This window comes from Podarcis pityusensis, assembly GCF_964106645.2.
Source record: "Podarcis pityusensis genome assembly, chromosome: 4".
NCBI classification, from domain to species: Eukaryota; Metazoa; Chordata; class Lepidosauria; order Squamata; family Lacertidae; genus Podarcis; species Podarcis pityusensis.
Genome location: NC_138027.1, coordinates 96,211,174 through 96,226,016, shown reverse-complemented (window position 1 = coordinate 96,226,016; position 14,843 = coordinate 96,211,174). Strand labels below are relative to the sequence as shown.

The 14,843-nt window shown below is 42.0% G+C and overlaps 1 protein-coding gene across 10 annotated transcripts in view; it reads left to right on the top strand.

Annotated features, from left to right (window-relative positions):
* The window catches only part of LMO7 (LIM domain 7), a 143,908-nt gene that overhangs the window by 99,158 nt on the left and 29,907 nt on the right, over positions 1–14,843 (top strand). For all 10 annotated transcript variants that reach the window (XM_081002897.1, XM_081002901.1, XM_081002899.1 and 7 more), the window contains 4 exons: positions 4,174–4,291; positions 6,363–6,505; positions 7,627–8,056; positions 8,976–9,317. In XM_081002897.1, coding sequence (XP_080859023.1) covers positions 4,174–4,291; positions 6,363–6,505; positions 7,627–8,056; positions 8,976–9,317 — 1,033 coding nt within the window. The remainder of the gene's footprint in view (positions 1–4,173; positions 4,292–6,362; positions 6,506–7,626; positions 8,057–8,975; positions 9,318–14,843) is intronic.

Sequence of the window (14,843 nt, the reverse complement as noted above, 5' to 3'; positions counted from 1 at the left end):
GAATGAATTCTGTTCGACTTCCAAGGTACAACTGTACTTTGAGACATTGTACTACATCTTATAGGGTGGGTGTGGGAGTGAGGTACATGATGACTACTCAACACCCCCCCCCCAAAAAAAACAATAACCATGGCCACATTTTATAGTTACATGTAGTTTGGCAATGAAACTAAATGTGAGAGTCATTGGAGAGGGCAACTGCACTAACATAGCTATAAAATGTGGACTTCCAGGATTCAGATATTCTTAGATAATGTTTTAAGGTTGTTAGTCTTCTTAAAATCTCTTAAGTGCCCCTTCTCATCTGGGGTGATGAGAGTTCCAGTAAGCTAGGTTCTAGCCACCAATTGCCCAGGAAGGCAAGGAAGCATGTGATAGAATTCTTGGATAGCTCTGTGTCCCTTATTCTCTTCCAGTTCTTTCGCTGACTTCACCTAGGATAGAGCTTCTCCTGTATGACGACTCTTCAGCATATTTTGTAATTATTATTCCTTCTTAGGTTTTTTTTTCTTTTTAGTCTCTCATGCCCCCCCCCCAAATTCTCAGAGGAGGAAAGAAAAGACCTTTGTGTTGTCTATGAACTAGACGTTTGCCTAGCCTCCCTTCCACACGACTCCCTCTGGAAGGACAGCAAAAGCTTCAACAAAAAACAACACTTGAGGGATGTTGGGGAGGGAGGAATACAACACTTTTGCTGCCACCACCGAGGGGCCTTTGTGCAAGCAGTGCCACCAGTATCTAAAGACCACTGGTTAGCAGCATCCCTGCCCATTTCACACCACTCCCAGCCAACAGAAATTTCTCTCATCTGGGGCAGCATTTCTCAGGACGCAGTGGTCCATAATCCTCTTTATGATTATGAGGGTTACTGTGAGAGAACAGAAGGCCTTAAAAGAGGAGACATTCACACATTGACCATCACCCACAGTTATGATACAGAAGGGGCCTGTGATGAGAGAGGGTCCACTTCAGTTGGGTGTGGAGTCCTCAGTGTTTTTCCCATATGGCACCATCTTAGAGGCCAGTTACTATTTTTGTACACAAAAGCACCTGCATTGTGACCTCCTGTCCCCCAAGCGAAGCTTCCAGTTTAGCACTTCCTTCCCTCCTTCTAGAGGAATGAATGATCAGAAACATTAAGCAGCCAAACCTGGCAGATATCTCTGCTCAGCTGTTTCACAAGAGCAAGGAAGGGACATCTCAAAACCTCTAAGGTCCTCCCAGGTTGGCCACCATATCAAAAACACCCATCCAAACAGCCCCTTGGCTCCACCCCATGCTCATCAGAAGGTTCTCATCAAGGCTGTGCAGTCTCTCATGACCTTACAGCCTCATCCCAGTTGCTTGCCTTCCAAAAGGAATGAGGAAAACAAAGGCTATGTAGCACTGCTCTTGTACCCTCTACACATGGAGTGATTGCAATTCCCGTGAGTATCCCGGCAAAGAAAGAAGAGGGAAGCTGTTTTCCGGAGGAATTCCCCCGTCTAGTCTTTTCACAATGAGGATTCCATGCCTTTACCATCTAAGTCTTATCTCCATCCTAGATTTACAATCTGAAACTCCAGAAGCTTTTCAGCCAGTTTCCAGATGAGCATCTGTTTTCACTGAATCCAAGCCAACTCTTCTTTGTTGTTGTTCATTTTCCCCCTAATATGATTGATCAGGATTGGGCAAATAGCTTACAAAGCAAAAAAGTTATTAGCTTACCCCAAAAGCGCTATAAATTACCTGACAAATTTATGGAGACACTTAAAACCTCAGTAGTAGAGACTTCACTGCCAGCACTGCTATTGAGCTCTGTTATTCCCTGGAGTAATGATTCTCTTGAAAGGGGCCATGGAGATGGGGAGTAAGGAGCAAGCCAAGCTCTTGAAAAGAGTCACGATGCCTCTGCCTTACCCCTCCAAATCACCACCACTTTTTGACAGAGCTACAAGAGCTGGCATACCTCTTGCCTGATGCAAGGACTTGGGTGACACAATCCTTCAAACGAGCTCTACCAGAATTGGCCTGCCTTGTTAAATCTATAAGAACAGAGGTGGCTACTATCTCTGGAAGTGTTCCTCCCCCCTCGATAGCTATAACAGCTCACAGAGTATCTGAATTGGATGCCTTCTTTGTGAGAGAAAATGTGTGTAACTTCCACAAAGATAGTCAGATGAATCCAGCATTTATTCCAAAGGTCAGCTTGTTCTTATACAAAGAACAAGAACTGATCCTACCATCTTTTTTGTCTCCAACTCTCTCATCCAAGGCAGAGGATTTGACCTCCATCAAACTTAGTCAGATGGATCAATTCCCTATTGGTCTCTTTCAACCCTATATCTTTCGGTAAGAAAGTGTCGAGTGCGACCTTGGTCATAGGCTTAATCCTGCATCTTTCTAGCCTATGACACTAAACATTTAACAAAACCTGGCTTCATCTCATCACACTATACAAGAGTAGCTTCACCAACAAATGCCCTATTTGTGAAGATCTGCAGGGTCACCTTATAAAAGTCTCTCTCCACAGTAAATCTTTTCCACTAGTCCTTTTTTACATCCTGACCCACCTGAGTATCAAGTTAGCATAGTTTCTTATGAGAGAAAGATAAAAGATTTAAAAAGTGAATCCACCATTTTTCTCCTGCCTTGACACAAGTAGTGTTTTTCTTACTGTTTTGGGAACTGTAGATACTATTTCTCTCTCAAGCTTTGCCATGAGACAGAACTAGACATGGTCTTCTCTGCTTTTCTGGGAAATTGGTGGCTATAACTCAGCATTTTGGATGCCTCATTCATCCCAACTGGAAAGAATATTCGCAATGAGTAACAAACATTCCTTTCTAGCTATTATTTATCAGACAATCCACAACATAAAGCAAGCTATGAGAGAGAGAGAGAGAGAGAGAGAGAGAGAGAGAGAGAGGAGAAGACGATACCTTCCATTGTCCCTGAACCCAGTCCCCAAGAAAAATACGCTTTGCACAGCAGTATTTTGAACTATATTCTTACTGTTTGTATGGGATTGTAGTCGTGGCAGACAGCTTTTGCAAACAATGTTTTTGTTGGAAAAGCAGGATGAAACAAATATTTGCAAACACTTATATGAGCAGATACCCTAACAACACTAAACTAATGAAAAATACAGAGCATGATTGCTACTGAAATGCTGCTTAAAGGAAAGCTCTGGCGTTTACTTTAGATAATGCTATCAGATTATATGCATGTAGGTTGCCTTTGTTTGGGAGCTGAATGCTGCATTGTAGAATACAATGTGCATGAGCGTTTTGTGACTTTATTTCAATCTTGTCTAATGTCTCTCGTGGCTTTTTGGCAATGACCTTTGGAAATGGACTAGATTTGTAGTAAGTATTCAGATAACTCCACAATAAGTTGTTATATGCTGCCAAAATCAGCAAGGGTATGAAAGGAGTACTAAAGACTTAGCTGGAATTTCCATTCCTTAACGGAGGTTACATGTAATATATTTAGGTTTTCTGTTGCTTTAACCAAGTTAATAGTTGTGAAGTTGTTTGACTTCCTGGGGAAACTTTTGACTTGAGTAATTTCTCCCCCCTATAAAAACCATTGACTTGTAACAAACATTGTAAACATTTAAAAGTGCAAATACATTAGATTTTTTAAGCCTTTTAAAACTTCATTCAATAACTGGGGTGCAGTCAATGTTTCTATTATTTCATACAGTGTGATCCTAGGTATGTTTACAGAGTAGTAAATCCCACTTGATTTAATGGGACTTGCTCCCCAGCGTGTGTTGTTCAGAGTACAACCATAATATTTAACTTCCAGCTTCATCAACCAATATTGGGCTTTATGGTCTAGCCCTCTGTAAGCAGTTAAAGAGGGAGACATTGTTTGTGATGACAGCAGGAAATGATTTGCTGTTAAAGTGACACCACATAAACAAAACAATCCTAGTTCTAAAGTATATTATCAATATCAGAGTGTACTGTGGCATATTCCTGTCAAGTGAAAAAATCCTCTCTTAGATGGTCATTAAATATAAACATCTGAGCACCAACAATATAAATGTATAATTTCAAGTAGTCCCTTACTGTTTTTAGTGCAGTTTGGTTTATTGAATGGATAGTTTAGCTCCCTCTCCAAAGTAATTGTTACTCCAAATTAAGGCCATTTGAAACTTAAACATAATGATGTGTTGACTCCTAGGAGCAAATCCTTGAATGATGTCAGTGCAGATGAGCTCCAAACGATCCGTCAGTTGCGTTATGAGGAGCTTCAGAGAATAAGGACTCAGCTACAAGAACAAGATGAACAATGGCAAGACGTAAGTATAGTCACACAGCACCCCAATCTCCACGAACAGAGCGAGATTCCAGGGGTTGCAGGAGCTTTCACTGGGGTCTGTGTTTCCTTTTGGAAAAAGAGGCACAGTGGAGACTGCAGTGTCTTTATGATAGATCAGGCTTCCTCAACCTCGGCCCTCCAGATGTTTTTGGCCTACAACTCCCATGATCCCTAGCTAGCAGGACCAGGGATGATGGGAATTGTAGTCTCAAAACATCAAGAGGGCCAAGGTTGAGGAAGCCTGTGATAGATGGTTTAATTGCACATATACATAACCTGTACCTGCTGTGGAGGGGTTTCTGAGCATTACATTCCAAGCGGCGCCAGCTTCTTCCAAAAGCAGCAGTGTCCCTGCTCCGCTGCTTACCTTTCCCTGAGAATGGTCACATCCCACCTGTTCTAGCCTTGCTCTTTTGTAATGCACAAATAATCCCTACTCATCTGTATTCTCACACCTAGGTCTTCAATCCTTTGACCCCCAGGTTCTCACCTCAAAGGAAATTAGGCTGTCTCCAGTACCTTTGAACCCAGGTTGACATCACAGGATTAAGGGTGTCTGGCACATGGTCCAGCACACAGGGTTTGATTTAGATGGGCCCTCACACATGCTAATTAAAAGATTAACGGGGACTATTTATTACGCATCTTAAATACACACCCGGATTTATCTTAAACACACTTGAGTCAAGCTATCTCCTCCAAGGAAATTAGCTATGATGCTCTCTAACCTTAACCTATAAATCTATAACCTATAAACCCACTAACTTATAAATATTTAACAGCATGTTGAAGATGCACTTCAAATCCTGCAGCATGAAGATCCTTCAACAGTCAAAGGGAAGCAAAAAGTGGGTGGTACCAATTAGAATTCAGTGCTCCCTACTTTCAGGTAAAATGCACAGTCACTTTGCAAATAGTCTAATTCAGGCCTAAAATTTAAAAAAAAGGGATGGGTGGGCACAGGAAGAGGTAAGCACTCCACTCCCATTTATTCTGCCTTCAAATCTCTGCCCCCCTTGCCTTTAATTTGGGAGGGGTGTGGCAATTCCAAAGATCCAGATTTGTTTTCTGGGCACAGAGCTTTGGGAGCACCACAGGAGGCACTGCAACTATGATGTAGAATGGAAGGTAAGAGGCAGGGGGCACCGAATTTGGCTTGGGAAAAGGACGCTGCTGAAATTTAAGAAATCAAGGTCCACCACTGGTCATGATTATGAACAGTTATTCAGTTTTAAGTCATGAGGAATCTAGAGTTCGTGGCCACTTCAAAATAGCACAGGACAAGAATCTGTATACCTCTCCTTGAGGAAAAGGGAGAGGAATTATATTTTCTCTTGCAGCTCTTTTGTCTTGCACTACAAGACGAAGGGCTGTAAATGGCGAAAACTGACTGTAGGGATGGCACTGTTGTCCGTGGAACAAAAGCAGGGGAATTCAATTCCCAGCCTGGGCAGTTTTCAAGAGGTGCCAAGAGCCTGTTAAATCGGAATGCCTCATGCAGGGACCCAAGGTACATTTTGGGATGGACCATTTTTCCAGACAACTGTCATTCACATAATTAAAAAGAGCCTGTATTTCTATACTGTATCCAATAGGAAACAATAAAAAATACTGTCCTAAACTGTTCTGACAAGCTAAACATAAAATACACACTTGTGTTCCTATTTTGTTTGAACAAAAGTATCTTTAAAATTAGACCTCCATTGACTGTTGTTGTGAAAGGGAAGAGCAAATATTTACACTGACAAATTTGCTTTTGAGACCGTGTACTTCCTTTTCCCTTGCAAAGTCTTTATGCTTTTAAACATGAGACTACTATCTTCTTCATCTGAACAGAAGACAGCCACTGCCCAGCTCTTTTAGAGACAATTTTGCAGGAAGATACTTGAGAATGCAGGAACACTAGACATGTAGAGTGAAATTAGAGCGCCTGAACATCCAGTCAGAATGAGCACTCTTGGATAGGTAATGAGATCCGTGAGCATTCACAGTAGTAGCTCTTACCAAGGTCTGTAGGAAATGCAGTGTTCATTTGCCTGATTTGTACTCAGGATTTGGCAAAATGGAAAAACCGTCGTAAGAGCCACACTTCTGATTTGCAAAAGAAAAAGGAGGAGAGAGAAGAAATTGAGCGGAGAACTTCTGAGAGTTCCGAAAGACGCGGCAAATCTCTGAGAGAAATGCAGAGGGACAGGTAACGTTGGCAAACAATATTTAGCATTTCGAACAGCTCTGCCTGTTTATTTAGAAGTAGGTTGCACAGAGTTTAAATGACTTCCTTTGTAGAAAGGGTTATTAGGATGGAGCCAAAAACCTTTTCAGCACTCAAGTGTGACTACTTTATTTCAGTCTTCAGCTTTTCCTCCATGGTTACTGATTCCTTCAGTACTTAAGAAGTGATTAAGATGATTTCTGCTAATAAAATGATTTTCACTGTATGTTAATCACCTTAGTAGATTTTTTTTAAAGGGAGTGAATAATTAAGTTCTAATTTAAGTTTAAATTTATGGATCCCTTTTCAATCCTATTGCCTTTTCAAACTAAAATGATTGGTAGAGTTTGCACCCAGATCCTAAAACTATTTGTGTGAAGTAAGACCCATTGATTGCATTGTGACTTGCTTCTGACTAAGTATGGTAATAGTATTTGTGGTTGTGCTTCTAGCTGGTAGGGTGACGTCTTTCTAGATTATTAAAAAACCTGATATTTGTCTATCTGAGCTATTCTTGGTACAATACGACAAAGGCTTTTGCATGTCTTTGTCCCAACTCAACTGTAGAGTGAATGCGGCGTGTTCCCAGTGGAATCAGAAGCAAATGAAAGCCTTTATTAAGCCTTTATTAAAACATAACAAATAAAATGGCAACTGAGAGATGCCCGTATTGAAATATCTCTAGTTTTTAAAATAAAACCCTTTATTTGAAAAGCCTACATTGAACCACAATAAAACATACAAGCTGCAGTACACGATCACAGCATAATCCTGAGAATAAGTCTCAGTGAACTCAGTATTACAGGATTGCACTATATATTGGGCACCCAGCCATAAGAAATGTCTTCCTAAATGTGCCAAAGAGAAGGTTATTTGTGGAAACACCTAACATTCTGAAAATATACATAGTACTATATGTAAAAAGAGAGAGAGAGAATTGTGATCTCTGTTTAGGAGTGCACGGATTAAGCTTGTATAATAGCCACAAACCTTTCCACTGTTCTGTCTTCACTTCAGAGTACACCTAATAGCGAAATGATGACTGAAATCCCACCTGTTCTTTATGTCACTGATGTCGTAATGCACTTTCCCCCCCCCCTTAGGGAGGGCAGAGATCAAGGGCTCTATAGCAGCGCTGAGCATCGAGCGGAAAACAGGCGAATGTATTTGTCAAACGACGATGTGTTTAGTGGAGAGCAAATTCCTTCAAGGCCTTCAAAAGAGCACCTTGTTGAAAACGATGCTGCCGGCTCCTTGAAGAATGAGGAAAACAGTCAAGAGAGCAATAAGGGAACGGAGAGCTATGCAAGAATCGAATCTCAAGCTCCACCTAAGAGTGTAGCAGAAGAAAAGCACCAGCCCCCTTTGTCAACATATCATTCAGTAAATGCACCAATTGGGTCAGCTCGGGTTTCAGCTTCTCTCCCAAGAAGTTACCAGAAAACCGATACGGCCAGACTAACGTCTGTGGTTACACCTAGGCCCTTTGGTGTCCATTCAAGAGGAATCTCATCACTTCCTAGGTCATTTACGGTAAAAAAAAAAATCATCTTCCTAATGTCTCTGTGGGTAACTCTTCTGAATAAACTCAAAGGAGCTTTCACTCCCCCCCCCCACCATGTAGAAATGATTAAAAATGTGTTGCAGTAACAATGAGTTACTCAAATATATAAAAGGATGTCACATAGAGGAGGGAGAAAGGTTGTTTTCTGCTGCTTCAGAGAAGCGGACACGGAGCAATGGATCCAAACTACAAGAAAGAAGATTCCACCTAAACATTAGGAAGAACTTCCTGACAGTAAGAGCTGTTCGACAGTGGAATTTGCTGCCAAGGAGTGTGGTGGAGTCTCCTTCTTTGGAGGTCTTTAAGCAGAGGCTTGACAACCATATGTCAGGAGTGCTCTGATGGTGTTTCCTGCTTGGCAGGGGGTTGGACTCGATGGCCCTTGTGGTCTCTTCCAACTCTATGATTCTATGAGTAGTTACTTGGTCTAGTGCCTAAAACATATAGACAGATGTTTCTGTATAAACTAATATTTTGGGGGAAATGATATTAAATCGTTTTACCTCATAGAGACTTGCAACAGACAATGAAGTTGCTGCTAAAGGAGAACAGAGCAATAAATGCATTTTGTGCCGCTTCTTTTCAGTGGATCTGTGTCTCTGTTACGTCAGGCTACCCCAACTCATGATTTTAAAGGGTTTAATTTAATTACCTTTATATACTGCAGCGCAGGCAGTTTATTCCTTGAATATTTTACTCTGACCAAAGCTATAGAATTTTTACTTTTTGAAATCTACTTGATGATGCCAGTCAGTAGCGGGCAGAGGGCCTGAGAGAACATGAGGAAGAAGGCAAACATTTAGGGCGACATGTTGAAACCAATTGTAAATAATAATCTTTTTTTTATAAAAAAACACAACAACCACCAACTACTACCTCCTTTCCTAGATGGATGACGCCCCAAAATATAATGGAGAAGTAGATGTGTCCAAGAGAACTCAGTATGCATTCACCAGCAATTCACTTTCTAAGCCAGAAGCCGGACAAAGCCAATCTATAAGTGACCTAAGAAGTGCTGAGGACAAGACTTGGACAAGATACTCATCTGCTGAGGACAAGACAAAGACAAGACAATCGCCTACAGAGAATGCTGCCATTGCGAGCGAAGGTGCAGATGTTAATCACTTGGGCCCTAAATCAGAGCATCATACTACCCATGACTCAGTTGCAGCTGGGTCTTCAGCAGCAGAACAAACAAGCCATCCAGAGACTGAGGTTTCAAGAGCACAAGTGAGTATGGAGAGATGCTAGCATTTACACATTGTAATGCTTTGTTGGCTGTTGTTGGTGTGCTAGGAGCAGTGGGCACAGGAGGATATGCATGGTCTCTGTCCAAGGTGAACTGTAATTTTACATTTGGCAGGTGAGACTCGTATAGGAGGAAGTTCTTTCAGATACAGAATGGAAAACAAGGCAGCAGTATTGGCTAGGGCCGTTCAAGAGAGATTTAGCCTGATGAGTAGAGTTATTTAGATTCAACACACACACAATGCATGCTAGTAAATTTACCTGCTAGTCAATTCCTTCCAGAAAAGTTAGAATAGTGGCTTGGGGGAGTAGGGCCATGTCAATAGTTTCCATGAGGATTTTGGATTTTTGCAGGTGTAGAAATAATTTCTAGAAGTAGTATGGCAGCAAATTAAAGATAATGGTCCATATTTTCTAAATTAAGGAACTCATCTGTTGGTGGTTAATCTTTGATCCTTGTGTTAAATTTGCAGCTGGTTTAGTTGTGCTTTTTAGTGGTGTTTGTACTGTTTTCGTAAGTCACTTGCAAGATACAAGGCAGGAAAGTCAAGCTGCAAGTGTTTCAACTGAACCTGCACAAAAAAGATTGAGGTGGCATTAGCAAGGCAGCATAATGAAATTCTTAGGGCAAATAATAGATAAACAATAACTGAAACTGCTGTGTTTGGGTTGAAGCCTGAATTACTGAAGGCAACAGTAGGTTCATTCATCTTCCGAAGACACTTTGTGTTTCTTATTGATGTCCTGACGGATGTGGGCCTGAAATTAGTTTCCAGTTTGTAATATAAACATGCAATTGTTGGGTGGCTTGTTCTGCTAGTTCTGCATTCACAATTATTTGCAACACTTTAACCAGGTGTTGCGGATTATCTGACTTTTCCCCTGCAGTCAGTTTAATAATATAGTACATTTCCATCCTGGAAGGGCAAATGTCTTAAGGGATTAGCTTTGAACATTTGTTTATAAACTTGCTAAGTATTGTTCACCTTCCATTTTTATTTTTCTCTATCTTGTTCTTGCTACTCCCAGCTCATGAACTGTTCAGCTAAACTTTGAAGTGAATCTCCTTCCATCATTCTTTTTTCAAACTGTTTCTGCAAATGCTGACATCTTGATCCGCAGACTAAATAAGCACACATGTGCATGGGAGAAGATGTCTGAGCTTGTGTGCTGTTTGATGGTGTCTTCCTAGCTGTTCCCATTGGTAAAAGAAAACTGAACAGCTGTAGGGTTACCATATTTCAAAAAGTAAAAACCAGGACACCCCAAATTTTTTGTAGATAAACTTGAGCTTCTTGTACAAGAAGGCCAAAAAGCCCACACTTTTTCGATTGACTTGCCTAAGATCCATGACAGAGGCCACCTTTCAGAAATTCCCCTAGATGTCAATTCCACCTTTGAAATCCTGGTAATGTCCGGGGAAATCCGGACGTATGGCAGCCCAAAGACCAGAATGTCTCTTCATTAATGGCAAATGCTATAGCGCAAACATCACTTGGCTGTATAATTCTTCTGAGCTTGAACTTGCCCCACTGCTATGGGTTTGCAGTCTCGCAAGATACGAAAGTGATTTAATTCCAGCTTCAGAAACTAGAGCTTTTTTAATGATACTGACAGAAACTGTTGTGTCCCCATCATTCCTCACTTAGAAATGTAAAATTAGTGTCAGCAGCCAGAACTTTGTTACCCTTGTATCTTGCAACATTTAATGACTATCCACTTAGTGAGTAGCATTCCTTACTTTCCTTATAAGTATTATTTATCTTAGAGCAAGGAAATGTTAATTAGACCCTGGGATGTTGATCCATGAGGCAACTTTCCCAGACAGTTGTCTAATCCCTAGGTGTGGCTTTTTAAAAAAGTTTTTTCATTTCAACCCATATCTTAAAACAAATCTTAATGCAACCCTTTTCTAACTTTTCTAACATTTTTTCTTACAATTGATTGTCATTTGGGAAGCCAAATAATAGGTCTCCAAATCGGCGTAATTCATTTTGCAATTCTAAGCATCTGAAATATGTATCCCAACTAGTACAATAAATGCAGGTATAATGAAAGGGGAGAAGCACTGACAACAGAGAGTAGTGTCTTGAGTGATGCATATCCTGGTGATTCAGATCACATCCACACTATGCATTTAAAGAATCATGGGAACTGTAGTTCATTAAGAGTGCTGGGAATTGCAGCTCTGGGATGGGTGAACTACAGGTCTCAGGATTCTTTGTAGGAAGCCATGTGCTTTAAATGTTTGGTGTGGATGTGACCTCAAAGATGGGGAAGCCTAGCCTCTGTGCATTTCCCCTTTCCCTTTACCCCACATATTTAGTACAGCCTCATTGGGTCAGACAAAAGATCTCTCTGAGCCAACATCCTGTTCCCCACAGTGACCAGCTAGATGCCTCTGGGAAGGTCATGTGAAGGCAACAGCCCTCTCCTTTTGTTCCGAACAAACATTTATTCCCAGTCAACTTATTCTGAAAGTTGCAAGGAGATTGTTGATTGCCTATTTAGCTGCTGAAATGCAGGTACGGTTTGAATAAAAGGCAATAATTCTTTTGTACTTGAGCCTCTGGGAAGCAGAAATTTGAGCCTGGGTGCAATTCAATGCACTAAATAATACCCCAAGACTAGAATTGTTTCTGCTGCTTAGACAAAGATAGCACACATTGATTGGGGGAGCTTGCATTTAAATGCGTTCAGTGAGATTTAGAAATCAGACTACACTTTATGGCAAGGGTTTACTCTTACCTTAAATGTTTCCACTTGATTATATTTATCTTATCCCAACCTGTAACATCAACACCCTTTCCCCTTAAGGTAGAGGAAGGTGTTGCTGGACTCCCACCATCCCTGGCCATCGGCCACGCTAGCTGGGAATGATGTCAGTGGTAGTCCGACAACATCTGGAGGGCTGCAGGCTCCCCATCCCTGCCTTAAGGCTTTTCCATTCAGGCTTGCTCTCTGTTGGCTGTGAATATGTTTATCCATTTCATCATTGCCATTGTGCTTTAATGCCACCTTTAGGATAGGCCAGGAAAGGAATTCGTGTAAATAAGTGGGTGGGTTACCTTTTGCAGCCCAAGGGCTACATTGCCTCATGGGCAGCCTTCTGGGGGCCACATGCCTGTAGTGGATATGCAGCCAGCCAGAGGCAAAAGCATCAGGTGTTGCTTTTCCATTTCGTACAGTAAGGGTACATTGCAGCCACAGAAAAGTCTCAGGTTTGTACAAGACTGTCTTGCCAGAGTGGTGCATGCTCTAGTTATCTCCCGCTTGGACTACTAGCAATGCGCTCTACGTGGGGCTACCTTTGAAGGAGACTCAGAAACTGCAGTTAATCCAAAATGCGGCAGCTAGACTGATGACTGGGAGTGGCTGCCGAGACCATATAACATTGGTCCTGAAAGATCTTCATTGGCTCCCAGTATGTTTCCGAGCACAATTCAAAGTGTTGGTGCTGACCTTTAAAGCCTTAAATGGCCTCAGTCCTGTATACCTGAAGGAGCATCTCCATCACCATCATCCAGCCCGGACACTGAGGTGTCATTCATAGGAACATAAGAGGAGCTTGCTTGGTCATCCCAGTTGCTTATCTTGTCCAGCAACATGTTCGGCCCAGGATACCTGAAGGAGTGTCTCCACCCCCATCGTTCAGCCCGGAAACTGGGGTCCATTTCTGAGGGCCTTCTGGCGGTTCCCTTGCTGCAAGAAGTGAGGTTACAGGGAACCAGGCAGAGGGCCTTCTCGGTAGTCGTGCCTGCCCTGTGGAACGCCCTCCCAGCAGATGTCAAGGCAATAAACAACTATTTTACTTTTAAAAGACAACTGAAGGCAGCCCTGTTTAGGGAAGTTTTTAATGTCTAACACTGTATTGTTTTTAATATTCGGTTGGAAGCCACCCAGAGTGGTTGGGGAAACCCAGCCAGATGGGTGGGGTATAAATGTTTGTTTGTTTGGCCAAAGTTGTTGAGCTTTTGTGGGGGGGAATTTGCATCAACACTTCCGATATGGGCTGCCATACTCTCGGATTTTCCCAGACATTTTAAACCAATTTATTCCTTGACAATGCTTTCAGCTTTGAATCCTCCAGTCTTTGGGGGAGAGGTGTGCTAATGTTTTGATATTTCTGTAATAGTTGGGGTGTATTGAACCACACATATTCCCAAAAGAGAATAGGACTACCAGTAGCTACTATCTACTGTGACTATGTTCTACCTCCACTGTTGGAGACCAGTACCAGTTGCTAGGAAGAACCCCAGGTGGCGAGGGTGCTATGGCACTCAGGTTCTGCTTATGGGTTTCCTATACGGATCAGGTTAGTCGCTGTAAGAAGAAGATACTGGACTAGATAGGGCTTCCGGCCTGATCTGGCAAGCTCTTCTTCTATTCAAATTTAGGCCTCTTGTTGTTGTTTAGTCGTTTAGTCATGTCCGACTCTTTGTGACCCCATGGACCAGAGCACGCCAGCCACTCCTGTCTTCCACGGCCTCCCGCAGTTTGGTCAAACTCATGCTGGTAGCTTCGAGAACACTGTCCAACCATCTTGTCCTCTGTCGTCCCCTTCTCCTTGTGTCCTCCATCTTTCCCAACATCAGGGTCTTTTCCAGGGAGTCTTCTCTTCTCATGAGGTGGCCAAAGTATTGGAGCCTCAGCTTCAGGATCTGTCCTTCCAGTGAGCACTCAGGGCTGATTTCCTTCAGAATGGAGAGGTTTGATCTTCTTGCAGTTCATGGGACTCTCAAGAGTCTCCTCCAGCACCAGAATTCAAAAGCATCGATTCTTGGGCGATCAGCCTTCTTTATGGTCCAGCTCTCACTTCCATACATCACTACTGGGAAAACCATGGCTTTAACTATACGGACCTTTGTTGGCAAGGTGATGTCTCTGCTTTTTAAGATGCTGTCTTTAGGCCTCTAGATCATGTTGATACCTGTCTGACTTGGTGAAGTAGGTTGGTTGGTTGGTTGGTTGGTTGGTTGGTTGTGGCGTATGTGTGTGTTGGTTTTTGTATCGTGAAAATGCAGCTTATCTTCAAATACAAAACATATTCATGGCTACCAAAGGAGCTTCTGTCAACACATGGATTATTGAGACATATGAATGGGGGACTCTCACCACCAAATGTGCCTGGAGCAATTTTAATCTTGAGTTAGACTTCATTTGCTGAATGCAAGAGGCAGAAGTAAAAACGTAGTTGTTTGAGCAATTGAACTGCCTGTCATCACTGGTATGCGTATCAAAGGGTTACTTTCTGTCCGCTGAAGCACCTCTTAATAGGTCTTATCAGCAAGGCCCAAGTATTTATAGGAATGCAACATTTAAAATTAGTTGCCAAAGTAAAGCACTAGCTAGCCTTCTTTAGTGCAGAGAACACTTCTGTCTGCTTGATAGATAATTTAAAAGCCCAGAGCACACATTGTAAGTTGCCTCACCTATTTAATGGATAGACTTTCCTCCATGTAGGAGCCTGTGACACCAGATACTGCAGTATCATGTTCTATTTAATTT